Raw genomic sequence first — 17203 nt, 5'->3', positions numbered from 1 at the left:
CAAGCACCCATCATATGTAACAATTATTATATATAGTAAATTAGAACATTTCCAAAGTGCCTAAGTAACCAAATAAGTAGCAAATCACAAACAAAATGAGTCATGAATAAATCATACGCATATAAACAACTCAATTGAAATTTACAAAAACCTTACTTTTCCAATAGCAGGTCGGAGCGGCCAGCACGTGCCTTTTTATGGGTCGACTCGGTAAAGCTTTTGGTGCCAGCTCCTCAAATTGGACAAATACAGAGGCAGTTCCCCCATTGAGTTCATAGGAGTGGTTTGATTGTTTTATTTATGTTGTTTTAGTTCCCCCATTGAGTTCATAGGAGTAGGTTCACAACCTAAATTTGATTTCTTTTCTTTACAACATTATCACAAAAACTCAATGTTGTTCAGTTACTATTAAAGTTTCGATCTAATTTTCTTTTAAATTATTCAGTCTTACAGTATACAATCCATATAAATATAAGTATAAGCAACCTTTGACGATATATAACCAACAAAATTAAGAGCTTAAAGCAGAGATAGGCATGGATATAAAACGTTGAAATTTGCAAACAAATTATTTCCCTCACTACTTAAACACAAGTTTTTGAATTTTCCTACTAGTTTCACAATTTTCTTCTATTTTAGTAGCCCCCATTAGCCTGTTGATGGTTCAGGAAGCATTGTAGGTCGAGACCTGGGATGCGTACGTATACAAACCAAGGCTAAACTCATCACAAGCACCACAGCCTTTACCAATTCATTGGTTGGAGCCTCTAGCCTTTGGTCCAATACATCTTTCAAAAGCAGTTCTGCATTGTCCTCCTTATTCCAAACTGAACAAAAGTCTAGCTCGTATGTGAAGATTGAGAAAAATATTCCCAATTGTTTTCAAGCAGTCAGCAAAGGGAAACTTCCTCGGTCATCTCTCAACTCTGATCACCATAGTCAAAGTCAGCAAATCTTTAGCATTGGTTAATACTTGGAGGACGACTAGGTACGTAGCACCTTGAGTTTTCTTCATTTTCAGTTTTATAGAGTCTATAAACATAATTTACCATGATTGCATTATATTCATGTATGCACTTGGGAACTACTTGTTACATTTTCTTTGAACATGTTGTTGTCTAGGTAGGTGAAAGGAAATTTGTAATTTAAGCATTATTGGACCAACATGCTACTCAAAACTAGTACTACGACAAGAAAGATTGTAAAATTGAGGAGAATGAAATCCCAAATAGCAAGTTCAAAATTTTATTAATTAGTTAGTAAACTACAACATTTCCAAGATTATCCAACTTTCTCATTCATTCCAATTGAGTCGTTCCTCACATTTTGACCGTCAATTTAATTTTTACTTACCGAGGATGGGAGAAGTCATGAATCGGGGAACTTAGATGGGGTAATCAAGGTATGAGAATCAGATCAACTACTCCCTCCTAGTTGATTTCATTCCCAATTTTGAGGGCATTCGATTATGGATTTTAATGTGGAACCCACATAATCTTTTATTCCTTATGTGTTATAGTAAACGCATGGGAAGTCATGAATTGGAATCATTTCATGTGTTAGTAAACACAGAAAAAGTAGGAATTTGAATCATTCAAATACCCGTTCTTTATAAGTAAACATGCCATAAGGGTTAAAGCAGTTTATTTCAACTAAAATATTAATAAATAATTTAAAATTAAAGTAAAATTTTGTAAAATTTAAATTTTGAAAAAATTGAAGAAAAAAAAACCCAAACCATAAAATAATGAAAATATTTGTTAACAACCTAAAGTGAAACTTTTCCATCCCAAATAGCAAGTTCAAAATTTCTCTTACACACAGAAAACTTTCCAACTAGTTTTATTTTTTTTCCTTCTAGTTTTATATCCCCATCAGCTTGTTGATGGTTAGCATGGCAAATGGTTCAGGAAGGGAAGGCAGACTATGAGCTGATAGTTTTTGTGCTACATAAAGCATTGTAGGTCGAGACCCGGGATGCGTACGTATACAACCCAAGGCTAAACTCATCACAAGCACCAATGCCTTTGCCAATTCATTGCTTGGAGCCTCCAGCCTTTGGTCTAACAAATCCTTTAAAAGCAACTCTGCATTGTCCTCCATTGATTTTGATGATTCTGATAGTTGGGATTCCAGCAGATCCCATGGGTGCCTTCCCATCATAACTTCCAGCGCCACCACTCCAAAGCTATACACATCACACTTATCCGTGACTCGCATTGTCAATGCAAGCTCTGCACATGAAGAGAAAAATAAACCAAGTTGCCTCAAAACATATCTCAGCCACCAAAAGATGATCCAAAAATGCACAACGTTAAATTGGTATGTTACCTGGCGCCATGTTGACGTGAGTCTCCTAATTAATCAAGGAGATTTATTTCCTTGATTAATTAAGGGATTTACTTTCCTATTTTATATAATTGATAAATCTTTGTATAATTAGGAGATACTTTCCTAATTCTTTCCTGTATCTAATTCCTTGTATAGCACTCTTGTAAACTCTTTATATATACCTCCTTATGGAGAAGAATAAATTATCTGAACATATTCAAACCCGTATTCATATTTTAGCATGGTATCAGAGCAATCGATCCTAGGTTGTCTCTAAATCCTCGTATCGAATTTCTTGAAACCCGAATCCCTCGTATCGAATTCCTTGAAACACGAACCCGTATCCTCGTATCCTGAATCCCGAAACCCTAAACACGAATCCGAAACCCTAAACACGAATCCGAACCCTAAACACATATCTGAAACCCTAAACAGTTTTTTCCCTCGTATTCTTCAAATCCTTCCGCTGCAATGAATATCGTCTCTTCCTCCACAATTGCCACCACTGGTTCCCCAAGTTATGTTTTGCATAGTTCTTCAAAGAAACTCACATGGGTCATTGACACCGGAGCCACTGATCACATGACCTTTGATCCGGGACAAATTTACTCTCATACACCGTCTTCTCAATCGGTGGTGTCTAATGCCAATGGTACCCCCTCCCCAGTAATTGGGGAGGGTTCCCTCTCTCTCTCTGACTCCCTCACTTTGGATTCTGTGTTGATTGTTCCATCCTTACATCATAATCTCTTGTCTGTTGCCCAAATTACTACGGCTTTGAATTGTACTGTAACTTTTTGGCCTACTCATTGTGTTTTTCAGGACATTCTCAGCACCAGGACGATTGATTGTGGTACTAGGAGGGGCAAACTCTACTATCTGGACTTGGCTTCTGACAGTGAAGCCAGCCTCAGTCAAGCTTACAAAATTGGGGGTGCGAGTGTTGCGAAGCACACTTCCAAAGTATGGTTATGGCATCGCCGTCTTGGACATGCTTCGTTTGGATACTTACAGAAGCTATTTCCTTCCTTATTTTCAAAGTTAGATATTTCCAGTTTTCAGTGTGACATCTGTGAACTGGCCAAGAGCCATCGTGTTCCTTTTCCCTTACGCTCAGCTAAAAGTCTGGTTCCCTTTTCTCTTGTTCATTCTGATGTTTGGGGCCTGGCTAGAATTCCCACTCCAGGGGGCGCTCGATGGTTTGTCACGTTTATCGATGATTGCACACGTATGACCTGGGTTTCCCTTCTCCAAACCAAAGGGGAAGTCAGTTCCAAATTTCAACAGTTCTATCACATGGTAGAGACTCAATTTCATACTCGAATTCAGATTCTTCGTTCCGATAATGGCGGAGAATTTCTCAACCATGATCTGAATCAGTTCTTTCAAGATCATGGCATCATACATCAACGCTCATGTCCTTACACTCCACAACAGAATGGTGTGGTAGAACGAAAGAATAGACACTTATTGGAAGTAGTTCGTGCCTCACTCTTTGGTGCAAATATGCCTCGGTCCTTTTGGGGAGAGGCCGTCCTCTCTGCAGCATACCTTATAAATCGGATTCCCTCTAGTATCCTCCAGTTCAAAACCCCCCTTCAAACACTCCACCACCATACCCAAATACCTCCAACCCGAAACCTGGAACCCCGCATTTTTGGTTGTGTGGTGTTTGTCCACTTACATGATCACCAACACAGCAAATTGGATCCCCGCGCCGACAAGTGTGTTTTCATTGGTTATGCACCTCATCAGAAAGGTTACAGGTGTTATCATCCTCTTAGTCAGAAGGTTTATACTTCGATGGATGTTGTGTTCCGGGAACACGAGATCTATTTTTCAGATGCACAGGAAGACACTTCTCCAATTTCAGAATTTTTCCCTTCAGCCGTTTTTCCAGATTCGTTCCAGACTCAGAACGACCGGTCGCAGACCTCTAGCGACCGGTCGCCCGATGAAAACGACTGGTCGCCAGATGAAAACGACCGGTCGCAAACGACTCAGCCTGAACGCGACCGGTCGCATGTCTCTAACGACCGGTCGCCACGCACGTCCACGACTCTGCCTGAGAACGACCGGTCGCCTAACCCGAACGACCGGTCGCTCCCCCCAGTTTTTTCTGAAATTGTTCCGCTTCAGTCCGATCCCAGCCATCACACTCAGGAGGAGAGAATTGAAGAGTTTGTGCCTACTCCGGAGAATTCTTCAGCTCCAATACCACACCAATCACCTGCTGAGGACGTCATTCAGGTAACTTCTCTACCTGAAACTGATAACATTAATGAAATAACTGATTGCATTTCAGAAGGCGCAGAGCCTACATATCAGATTCCAAAAAGGAAGAATCGCGGTAAACCCCCAGTTCACTACGAAGCAAATCTTAATGCAAAGGGGAAATATCCCATCAACAATTATGTATCCCTCACCAGATTATCTGAGTCACGGGTACACTTTGTGAAGCAGTTAGCCGACATACCTGTTCCCAACAGTGTAACCGAAGCACTAGAAGACCCAAAATGGAAAGAAGCCATGAATGAAGAAATGCGAGCTCTCCAGAAGAATGGCACATGGGAACTCGTGCCATTACCTCATGGAAAGAAGACAGTGGGATGCAGGTGGATCTATACTGTGAAACTCAAGGCAGATGGATCTATTGAAAGATATAAAGCTAGATTGGTGGCAAAGGGATACACACAGAGATATGGGATAGACTACCAAGAAACCTTTGCCCCAGTAGCCAAGATCAAAACTATCAGAGTCCTCCTGTCTCTAGCAGCAAATCTCGATTGGCCATTACATCAGTTTGATGTAAAGAATGCATTCTTACATGGAGACCTGGAAGAAGAAGTACATATGGACTTACCACCAGGATGTAACTTCACTCATGACAAGGAGAATCAAGTTTGCAAGCTCAAAAAGTCATTGTATGGATTGAAGCAATCCCCCAGAGCATGGTTTGGCAAATTCACTAAATCCATGAAGAATTTTGGATATATACAGAGTAATGCAGATCACACCTTATTCTTGAAGCGTGATGGAAGAAACCTTACTGCATTAATTGTGTATGTGGATGATATAATCGTAACTGGAAACGACGCAGGAGAGCAAATAAAACCGCAGAAGTATTTGTCTCAGGAATTTGAGATGAAGGATTTAGGTGATCTGAAGTATTTTCTAGGAATTGAAGTAGCCAGATCCACAACTGGTATATGTCTGTCTCAAAGGAAGTATGTATTAGATCTACTCACTGAAACAGGAATGCTTGGATGCAAACCTGCTGATACACCCATCGAGATGAATCACAAGTTATGTGAAGACATGGATCAAGAACCAACCAATAAGGAACAATACCAACGCCTTGTTGGAAGGTTGATATATTTAGCCCACACAAGACCAGATATTGCATATGCTGTGAGTGTGGTTAGTCAGTTTATTCATTCACCCAGTGTGTCACATAGGAATGCAGTTGATCGGATCTTAAGATACTTAAAGTCAGCACCTGGGAAAGGATTAATGTTCTCAAAAAATAGAGATCTCGAAGTTGTGGGATATACAGATGCTGATTGGGCTGGCTCTATTACTGATAGACGCTCTACTTCAGGTTACTTCACGTTTGTTGGAGGTAACCTAGTCACTTGGCGGAGTAAGAAACAAAATGTGGTTTCTCGGTCTAGTGCTTAAGCAGAGTATCGAGGAATGGCTCACGGAGTTTGTGAATTACTATGGATCAGAAGATTGTTGACAGAATTGGGTTTCAAGCCAGAAAAACCAATGGAGTTACATTGTGATAACAAGTCAGTCATCGATATTGCCCATAATCCAGTTCAACATGATCGAACTAAACATGTTGAGGTGGATAGACATTTTATCAAGGAAAAATTTGAGACGAAGATCATTCGCCTACCATTCGTAAAATCAGAATATCAATTGGCAGATATCTTAACCAAAGCTGTTTGTGGAAGAGTATTTCATGACTCACTTACCAAGTTGGGCATTGGTGACGTATATGCACCAACTTGAGGAGGAGTGTTGACGTGAGTCTCCTAATTAATCAAGGAGATTTATTTCCTTGATTAATTAAGGGATTTACTTTCCTATTTAATATAATTGATAAATCTTTGTATAATTAGGAGATACTTTCCTAATTCTTTCCTGTATCTAATTCCTTGTATAGCACTCTTGTAAACTCTTTATATATACCTCCTTATGGAGAAGAATAAATTATCTGAACATATTCAAACCCGTATTCATATTTTAGCAGTAGCCAAATGAGCCAACAATATGGGTCCAGTTGGATGAATTGGCACTAATCAGTCTTGCTGTTCCGAAATCTGAAAGTCGGGCTTCGAAATCTGACTCGAGCAATACATTGTTCACAGTTACATCACGGTGCACAATTGGTGGAGAGCAGTCATGGTGCAAGTAAGAAAGTGCATGAGCTAATCCTTTCACAACTTTGACCCTTGTAGCCCAGCCAAGTTGAGTTACCCCTTCAACCCCATACAATGCTTTTCCCAGGCTGCCTCTCTCTAAATATTCATAGAGCAAGAAGATGCATCCCCTCCTTGAACAAAACCCATACAGCCGAATGATGTTCCTATGCCGGACATTTGTCAGAGTTCGGATTTCATTCTCAAAACTTTGGAGATTGATTGCTGGAATGTCGTTAGAGTCTGACAGATTAAGCCTCTTAACTGCGACAACTTGACCCGATAGCAACTCTGCCTTGTATATTCTTCCAAATCCTCCTTTTCCAATACAATACTTCTCATGAAAATCGTCTACGGCCTTTACAACTTCCCCAAACGTAAATTTTACTTCTTCTTGCAATATTATTGACTCAAAATTCTCAAAGTTTTGAGCACTATTGATTTTCTTAAGAACACGCTTGGGTTTCTTATGGAACATAAGAATCAGGGCAATTGTAGTCTTAAGAACACGCTTGGCTATCTTACGGAACATAAGAATCAGGGCAATTGTAGTTCCAACCACCGATAAACCACAAACAGCTACAAGGACACTAATTATAAATCCCTTTTTTTTTTTGGGCCGTGTGAAATTGTTATTAGACAAATCAAAATTTCGCAGGAGTGGGAAGTCAATCTCTGTCGGGAATGGCCCATTGAGATTGTTGTTGGAAAGATTTAAGATCTGAATAATTGAAAGGCTGTTTAGTGTTAGAGGAATTGACCCAGAGAGCTGGTTTCTCGAAAGATCCAAGCTTTGAAGGCCAGATATCAAACCAATACCTTCAGGAATAGCACCATCGAAGTAGTTTTGTGCTAAATTAAGGTGTTTGAGCTTGCTCAGATTGGTAAATACTTGTTCCGGTATTTGGCCAGTAAAGAAATTTCCAGACAAGTTAAGGAATGTCAAGTTCAAACATTTAGATATAAATTCTGGGAATTCTGAATACCTGGGAAGCACGGATACGCAGCATGACCAGCGTATCCCGTGTCTGATACGGTCCAGGATACGATACGCATAAGATACGCGCGGATACTCTCGGGATACGTATCCGAGTCAAAGGATACGGTTTTGGACGAAAGGATACGCGTATCTGATAAGACAGATACGAGTATCCCAATTTTTGGACACGTTTTAGGAAAAAATTGCGGGATAAATTAGAATTCGACAAGAATTCGAAGTCTTGAACAACACGGGATCGCCTTACCTCTTTTGAAACTTGGAAGATCTTTTCCTGTAGATCTTCTTCTTCTTCATATAAATAAACAAGCAAAGCCGACAGCCAGCCACCCATCAATTCTTCTTCTTCTTCTTCATCAATTCTTCTTCTTCTTCTTCACGCATATATAAATAACAAAGCCCAGGTTCGAATTCAAGTCTGGTGTGGTCGTGGTGGTGGGATTTGTAGCGAATTTTGGTTCTGTTTCTCAAGTCAAGCTTCTCTCTCTGATCTGTGTTTCTGGTTTGTCCATCGGTATGTTCACGGTTCTCTCTCTATGTGTTTTGGTACAGCTTTTTTTTTGTCCTTATCACATACAGACATATATTATTATATTATATGTAAGTTAACCAACACATATATATTATTATATTTCATGTCTGATACCTTGTATGTGAACTTGTAGCTATCACATGTGAAACATGTCATGTCATCTATTACATAATCAAACCCACCCCACCCTTACCCCCCACGTGAAGAGCAATTTTAATTTGGAAAAAAATTTGTGGTTACTAACCACGGTAATTTAATAATATTTATTTAATATGTTGATTTTAATATAAATTTTTAATTGCCGTATCCATGACGTATCGTATCCTAGTTTTTGAAAATTTGCCGTATTCCCGTATCGTGTCGTATCGTATCGCCGTATCCGTATCCGTGTCCGTGCTTCTTAGCTGAATACTCAAGAGTCATTAGAGAAAGATCAAGGTATGTCAAAGAAGGCATGCCTGAAAATTCAGACCAGTCAAGAGTTTCGAAGAAGAAGTTGTTTCCTCCAAGAATCAAAAACTGTACCTTTTGGAGATTGCTAAGCTGATAGGGAATAGTACCACTAAGACCGTTGCCGTAGAAACTCAGATACTTGAGCTCTGTTAACTTGCCTATCTCCACAGGTATTTCTTGTTCAAAGTAGTTGTGGCCCAAGTCCAAAGTTGTGAGCTTGGAGAGGTTTCGAATGGCTGATGGTATAGGTCCTTTGAAATAGTTGCCAGATAGGTTGAATTGGGTGAGATTGGGAAATGGGGTGAAGTTGAAATGGGATAGTGTTGCAGAGATGTCGAAGTTGGAGAGGTCAATTTGGGAAACTTGTTTGCTGCTCTGGTCACAAACAATGGCAGTCCAGTTGCAAAGATTGTTGAGGTTAGTGAGAGACCATGAAGTGAGAGAAGGTGGTGCAGAATAAAAGGTGTTCTGCCAACTTAGCAAAGCTTCTGCCTGTGTTTTTGGTGATGAAATGGCCTTGAATGGAAGCAAAGCAAGCAGGAAAATATGAAGGAGAAGAAGAAGATAAGTAGGGTTCTGAGCAGAGAAAACTCCTCCTTCCATGGTGGTTTGAGGAGTTAATGTTATGTTCCAAGCTTTATAGAAGGTTGATTCTTATTGTTATCATTTTCGTTCTTAAAATTCACTTGTAATTTGCATTATTTTTATTTATTTATTTTTGGTTGAAAGCTTTATTTTAATTTAGGCTTTTTATCACAAATGGTCCTTGACGTTTACGAAATTATCACGAATGGTCCTTGCCATCAAAAATTCTGTTAAGTGTATGATGTGGAAGATAAGTGGAGCCCACATGTACAATCACATCGTGACATGTGGATTAAATAAATAAATAAATTTTTTTTTTTATGAAAATCCATTAAAAAACCATTTAGAGAGTAGAGAGAGAGAGAGAGAGAGAGAGAGAGAGGCTAAATGGTTTTTTAATGGATTTTCATAAAAAAATATATTTATTTATTTAGTTAAGAAGAAAATTTACTTTTTTGAACTAATAGTTGTTGACTAATAGTTTTCCACCCATAAGTGGGTTCTGTCCGGACATAATATAAAGTCTAGCCCCTATGTTAAGTTAGAAATTTAATTTAACAAAAAACAGAAAAATAAAAAAAGGGAAACAGAAAAATATAAAGTCTAGCCCCACACCATAACATTAGGGTTTTTTTAAAACAATTTCTCGGCTTCTAGGTGCCTTGGATTTGAAGGTGTTTGGAGGAAGTTGCTGCTGAGACCCAAACAAATTTGGCGATTCGGAACCCATCCAAGGGTGAGATTTTGAGGATGACAGATTTCCCAGAAAATGGGAAGAAGCAAGCACTTTATGGCCCGTTGCTTCCCGCCAAATAGATCCGTTGGCTCCCGCATTTTTCTTAGGATGTTGGGCTAGAATAGGCTAGTTCAACACTCATTATCTAGGCCTTTTGTAGGCCCAACCCAAATGTAACTAAACAAATTGTAGATAGTGAGAATTTTTTTTAGAAAAATCTTGAATTCAAGCGATAATCTAAACTATAAGCCACAAAGGAATGGAGTTTGCTCATACACACTATCAAGGTATAATGAATTTCAAACATAAAACCATTGAATTGCAAATCAAAACCCTTTTTCATGACTTAGTGGGAACTTAAAAATGCTGGGTTTGCAGGCTTTCCAAGAAGAAACAACACTAATAACAACCCATCTTTTGTTTTATTTGGGTTTTTGGGTTTCCCTCCGTACGGTCTTCATAATAAGTACTTGTTGTACTACTACTACCAGGAAACTTCGAATTGCTGCTGGTCGAAGCCGTGTAAATTGAGAGTTTACTATATTCAACCCACTTTTGACAACTTTTGAGTTCTTCTTGATTTGGAAAAACGGCGCAGCTACACAGCTTCCTTTCATATCTTGATTTGAACCTTGAGGTGAAACACTCATTCATTGGGACTCAAGTTCAAAGAACTTTGGGCACTTGGAGATGGTTTTAATGCAATGTGTTTTATTAAATTTGTAAGATCATATAGTATTTTATCTACCTACCATAACATCTTCTACTTATGAATTCAATTCAGGCACTAATTGGTGATATTGGGATTTTGATTAGGATTTTTTTTTTCTTCGTGTTTATAGTCATACAGTTATATGGTGGTTAGAGGCAAAGCCATCCCCCCCCCCCCCCCCCCTCCAAAATTTAATTTTCAATCTCTTGTAATATATTATAAAACATATGAAATAGCAATACAATTACTGCAATAAGATTAGTGCTGGCCCTCTCAGTTGAAGATGAAAAACCTATGCGGAAGTGATTTTGAAATTTTGGCCCCTCCAAGCTAAAAATTCTACTTCCGTCACTAATGGTAATACTAACTCACTTGTTAAAATATGAATGGACGACAAAATAACGTCATAAACTTGTAAATTGTAATCAGTTGCTTCACACACTTTAGCTACTCGATGTTTGTTTAACTTGATAAGCAAAATAATGAGTAATAGTAATTCCACTTAACTGGCTGCTCTGCCTTTTACGCGTTAAAATATGTAAGCCAAAGCTTGCAACTAAAATACTGTAATTTTATTCAGGAAGTGGCTTCTTTAATGCTAATAATTTTTTGGACGGTTACCTTTTCAAAGCCAAAAACATGTGATGTGTAACTCATGCAAATTATTAAGCGAGTTTTCACGTGTGAAATCCAGTCCCAAATGGGTTATAAGCCGAAATTGTGAGGTGTGTAACTCGTTCTTCTTCTCTATATAAGGAAGCATGCATGCATCCAAGAAATGAACCATCCACGACAACAATTCCCAAACTTTATGTCACAAGTTGACAAACTCAAATCAGATCCAACACTAAAGCAAATGCAAGTCCAAACCATGCCAATGATTCAGAAACCTCTTTCCCTCCTCTTTCACATTTTCCTGTTTTCCTCATTGCCACTGATCACAACCGCATCATCATCTCCAACACCAAGAGCACAGGCAGAGGCCCTGATCAAATGGAAGAGAAGCTTTTCTTCTTCTTCTTCTCCACCACCTTCACTTCTCCATTCATGGTCCCTCACTAACATCAACAACCTTTGCAACTGGACCGGAGTTGCGTGCGGCGATCACACCACCAAAACCAGAACAGTCTGCAAAATAGACCTCTCCAACATGAACATCACTGGAACATTAAGCCGATTCGACTTCATCCGGTTTCCCAATCTCAGTCACTTCAACCTCTTCGGCAACAATTTCAGTGGACAAATTCCATCTGCCATTGGCAACCTCACCAGCCTCACATTCTTGGACTTGGGCAACAACATTTTTTATCAAGAAATACCATCTGAGATAGGCAGGCTAGCAGAGCTGCAGTACTTGAGTTTCCACAACAACAATCTCTATGGTGCCATCCCTTATCAGCTAAGCTATCTCCAAAAGGTATGGTACTTGGACCTTGCATCAAACATCTTTATATCTCCTGATTGGTCCAAGTTTTCAGGCATGCCTTCATTGACCTACCTTGATATTCATGATAATACACATCTAAATTCAGATTTCCCAGATTTCATATCCCATTGTTGGAACTTGACATTCCTTGACTTGTCTCAGACTAATATGACTGGCCAAATACCATCAGCAGTATGTAATAATCTGGCCAAACTTGAATATCTCAATCTCACTAACAACCTGTTTCAAGGACCCTTTCCAAAAAACTTTTCCAAACTTTCCAAGCTCAAACACCTTCATGCACAAGTGAACAAGTTCAGTGGCCCAATTCCTGAAGATATCGGTTCGATATCTGGTCTTCAGCATATCGACCTGCTTCAAAATTCTCTTGAAGGGAAAATTCCATCTTCTATAGGCCAACTCAGAGAGCTCCAGTACCTTGATCTTCGAAACAATTCCTTAAACTTTTCAATCCCTTCTGAACTTGGTTTTTGCGTCAACCTCACCTACTTGGCCCTGGCTGTAAGACAAAATCTTGTCTTAGTCCACGGAAGGTGATCTTCTAATCCTAAGAGGATTCGGTTTTCTTAGTTGATCAGGAAACAAAACCTAGTCTTCTATCTAAACACTTATACAGAGTTTATTAAAGAAAACAAGTGTAAAGAGGATTCCTAGTATATTATGGATTGAACCAAACCTAATCTAAATGCAACAAGGACACACGATTACTTCTTGATAGGCAAGGTATCGATGTGATGCATATATAAATAGAGGTCCCTTCCCTTGCAGCAACTCTCTCTCAAATCAGATCTCACCCTATCTAAGAGAAAGAGAAACTAAAGTGCTGCAAAAGGGAAGAAGACTCTCTACAAGAAATCGTGATACTCTACTGCTACCATGGCTGAACTAGGTTAGTATTATAGTTTAAAAGCTTAGTACAGACTTACACTGGCTTCCAATAAACTCAATGGAGAATTGCCTCTGTCCTTGTCCAATCTGAACAACATCAATCAATTGGGTTTATCTGGAAATCTTCTTACAGGTCCCATCCTGCCTTCCCTTATCTCCAATTGGACTAAAGTGGACTCTTTGCAACTTCAATACAATAAGTTCAGTGGGAATATTCCAGCAGAAATTGGCCTGTTGACAAAGCTCAACTACCTTTTTCTAAACAATAATAGCTTATCTGGATCAATTCCCTCAGAGATTGGTAACTTGAAAGATTTGACAGGATTGGCTCTTTCGGGAAACCAGCTCTCAGGGCCAATTCCTATGACACTGTGGAACCTCACAAATATTAAGAGAGTCGACCTTTACTTCAACAATCTCACTGGCATGATTCCACCAGAGATTGAAAATATGGTGTCACTGGAGGAATTTTATGCAGACAATAACCACCTGTATGGAGAGTTGCCAGGCACCATTTCTCGGCTTACTAAATTAAAGTCATTCTCTGTGTTCACCAATAATTTTTCGGGAAGCATTCCGAGGGATTTTGGCAGGTACAGTCCTAATTTGACCATTCTGCGCCTTTCGGACAACAGCTTTACGGGAGAGCTCCCACCAGAATTGTGTAGCGGTTCTGCTCTGGAAGAATTGTCTGTAGGTGATAACAACTTCTCTGGGTCATTGCCAAAGTGCTTGAGAAATTGTTCAAAACTACGAACAGTTGCTGTTGGTCACAACCAATTCACGGGAAGCATTACAAATTCATTTGGTATTCATCCTAATCTTACCTCTGTTTATCTCAGCATTAATCAATTTGTTGGTGAAATCTCACCAGAATTGGGAGAATGTGAAAGTCTCCAAAGCTTGTTCATGGATAGAAATAAAATTTCTGGTCAAATTCCACATGAGTTTGGGAAGTTGAGCAAATTGGCAGAACTAATCCTGGACTCTAATGACTTGACTGGATACATTCCGGCTCAGTTGGGAAACTTAGGCCTACTGTTCAAGCTCAATCTGAGCAAGAATCATTTGACAGGAGACATCCCCAAGAGTCTAAGCAATTTGACTAATCTCGAGTTGCTTGATTTATCCAAAAACAATTTGTCAGGAAACATCCCCATAGAGCTTGGTAAGTTTGTGAAGTTGTCAACTTTAAATCTGAGCCACAACAATTTATTTGGTCAAATACCACCAGAGCTTGGTAATTTGCCCTTGCATTACTTGTTGGACCTCAGCAGCAATTCACTCTCAGAACCGCTTCCTGCAAACCTGGCTAAGCTAATACAGCTGGAGATTCTTAATGTCTCACATAACCATCTCTCAGGGAGCATCCCAGAAACATTTTCCCAAATGGTTAGTCTAGGTGGCATTGATTTCTCTTACAATAACTTGACTGGTCCAATCCCAACTGGTGCCGTTTTTCAAAAAGTGCATGCAAATGCCTTTGTTGGAAATGATGGTTTATGCGGAGATACGGAGGGACTAACTCCATGCAACTCAAATCAAGGAAAGTCCAACAAGTTTAACAAGGTTCATCTTGGACTCCTGGTTTCCGGTACCTTAATATTAGTGGTTGCAACTACAAGTGCTGCAGTAGTTCTAAATTTCTGCCGCAAATCGAAACCAAAGGAAACTGAAAGTCCTAGGATGTCTGAGAGTTTTGATTCAGGGATGTGGGGAAGATACGGAAAATTCACATTTGGTACAATTGTGAAGGCAACAGAGAACTTTGATGAGAAGTACCACATTGGAAAAGGAGGATTTGGGAGTGTCTACAAGGCTGTGTTGGGTAGGGGAAAAGTGGTTGCAGTTAAGAAGCTGAACATTTCAGACTCTAGTGACATTCCAGAAATAAATCGCCAGAGTTTTGGGAATGAGATTCGAACCTTGACAGAAGTGAGGCACAGAAACATAATAAAGCTTTATGGGTTCTGCTCATGGAGGGAGTGCTTGTACTTGGTGTATGAATATGCAGAGAGAGGTAGCTTGAGAAAAGTATTGTATGGGACAGGGGAAGCCGAACTTGGATGGAGCACAAGGGTGAAAATTGTGCAAGGGCTAGCTCATGCAATTTCTTACTTGCACAATGACTGCTCTCCTCCAATTGTTCACAGGGACATAACTTTGAACAACATATTACTCGAGAAGGATTTCGTGCCACGGTTATCGGATTTTGGAACTGCAAGGTTGTTGAGCACAGATTCATCAAATTGGACTTCTGTAGCTGGATCTTACGGCTACATGGCTCCAGGTAAAATCCAATAAACTAATATTATATTTGTACATGACTTATATTGACACATTGTTTATGATAGAAAAATGTTGGTTGATTTTGTTGCTTTGATGTGCATGTAGAGCTAGCTTTCACAATGCGTGTGACGGATAAGTGTGATGTGTATAGCTTTGGAGTGGTGGCATTAGAAATAATGATGGGAAGGCATCCTGGGGAGCTTTTAGCTTCTCTATCAGTCTCATTACCAGAAAATGCAGAATTGCTTTTGAAGGATTTGTTAGACCAACGGCTAAGGCCTCCTCCCGGTCAGTCGGCAGCGGCAGTGGCTTCTGTGGTAACCATGGCTTTGGCCTGTACGCGCACGAATGCAGAGTCAAGACCGACCATGGATTTTGTGGCAAAAGAACTATCATCAGCCAGGACCCAAGCTTACCTCTCTGCACCATTTGGCATGATCACCATCAACAAGTTGGCAAGTTTACAAAACCAGAAGAATTTTTAAACATAAGAGGTCCACACACATATCGTTTATGTACCAATGCAAAGTTAAGGGATTTAGCTCTATCCTGTCAACGTGAACGGTTGTAAACGTTGATTTATAACAATTATTTATGCGTATGTGACGATTTGTGTTACTAATATTCACGAATCAATTACTCGTGTAATCCAACTAGATTATGTTAAAACTTCTATGTTATGCATTTGATTAAATTTTCAACTACCAACAAAAGTAACACTTCCGACCTACTAGAAACCAAAGTGTTGTCCAGTGAGAAAAGAACCAAAAACTAGTTAGCAACCACCAAACTGTTGGGGCCTAAAAAGAAACTGGCCCCTTAAAGTGCATGAAAGAATGTTAAAATTTTCCAACAAGGTGATAAAGTGTAGGGTAGGGTCTAATATCTGTCTGTGTAGACAAACGTGAAATTGAAAGTGAAGTTTGAAGATGAGCAAAGTCTCTATGTATGTATTTTTCTGTGAGACTCGAAAGGAATTCATCTTCATGAGCACCCCATCTTTCAAAATTAGCCTTACCTACCATAAACAGAAAAAAGAAGCAGAAAAATATTACAATTTCAATTAAAATTTCGACTAATTGTCCTGCAAAATAAGAAAATTGTTGAAATTTCGAAGTTCAAATCACCGTAATAAATACCGAAGAAATACAGGGAGCATTGCAAGTATGTATCAAAACCACACCAGTGAAGGCTTTTGCTATGCTATGGAAGGTACAATTACAATATTTCTTAACCAAACTAAGTCCTTTTAAAATTGTTATAATTAAAACTTAAAAGGCTGATATTGCCATGTTCAACTTTGGAATAATGAAGCTGATCAACTTTGAAAAGTACCTGGAGACTTGACTTGTCATTGTCCCACTCACTAGATTTTTTTTCTTCTAAGTCTTGTCATCCTATTCTCACTGTAGGAGGACTAAGCAGCAACAGCAGCCAAACTTCTTCAATCTTCATTTTCAATTTCGCATTTCTCTCCACAGACTGATACTCACGTGATTAGCACGTGAGGAGAGAGATGGAGGGAGCAGGCGAGTGTTTTTTGGCATAGCCTGGTACAACTACTATGTTGGTCAAAGTTGTAATACTATTTGATGCCTTTTAAGGCGCTGGTTCCCTTCTTGGAACCTACGAGGTATTATCCTTGGTAGTTGGGAAGTTCATGTTTCGGTTGGTATAGTTGGAAATTAATCTAATACATAACATAGAATTTTTAAACATAATTCTGTTGTATCTTAGATGTTCGTCATAGTCGTTCATACGTCAGTCTATAATTCTTATACAGTAATTGTTTATAATTTTTGA

The 17203-nt window shown here is 39.2% G+C and overlaps 1 protein-coding gene and 1 pseudogene across 1 annotated transcript; one reads left to right on the top strand and one right to left on the bottom strand.

Annotated features, from left to right (window-relative positions):
- Positions 1 to 1813: 1813 nt before the first annotated feature.
- LOC148292679 (uncharacterized) lies at positions 1814 to 9346 on the bottom strand (annotated as a pseudogene).
- A 2229-nt stretch (positions 9347 to 11575) lies between these two features.
- Positions 11576 to 16048, top strand: LOC148292678 (uncharacterized). The gene is made up of 3 exons (XM_088245585.1): positions 11576 to 12724; positions 13139 to 15401; positions 15506 to 16048. The coding sequence occupies exons 1-3, from the start codon at positions 11588 to 11590 to the stop codon at positions 15883 to 15885; spliced, it is 3780 nt and encodes a 1259-aa protein (XP_088101711.1). The 5' UTR covers positions 11576 to 11587; the 3' UTR covers positions 15886 to 16048.
- The last annotated feature ends 1155 nt before the right edge of the window (positions 16049 to 17203 follow it).

Source organism: Prunus avium, chromosome 8 (genome assembly GCF_965620075.1).
Source record: "Prunus avium chromosome 8, drPruAviu1.hap1.1, whole genome shotgun sequence".
NCBI classification, from domain to species: Eukaryota; Viridiplantae; Streptophyta; class Magnoliopsida; order Rosales; family Rosaceae; genus Prunus; species Prunus avium.
The sequence above is the reverse complement of the archived record's forward strand: the minus strand, read 5'-3'. Positions and strand labels throughout refer to the sequence as shown.

Coding starts and splice junctions, on each gene's coding strand:
- LOC148292678 (XM_088245585.1), top strand. CDS start 11,588: ATGTCACAAGTTGACAAACTCAAATCAGATCCAACACTAAAGCAAATG. Junction 12,725..13,138: donor TCACCTACTTGGCCCTGGCT/GTAAGACAAAAT, acceptor TTAAAAGCTTAG/TACAGACTTACACTGGCTTC. Junction 15,402..15,505: donor TTACGGCTACATGGCTCCAG/GTAAAATCCAAT, acceptor ATGTGCATGTAG/AGCTAGCTTTCACAATGCGT.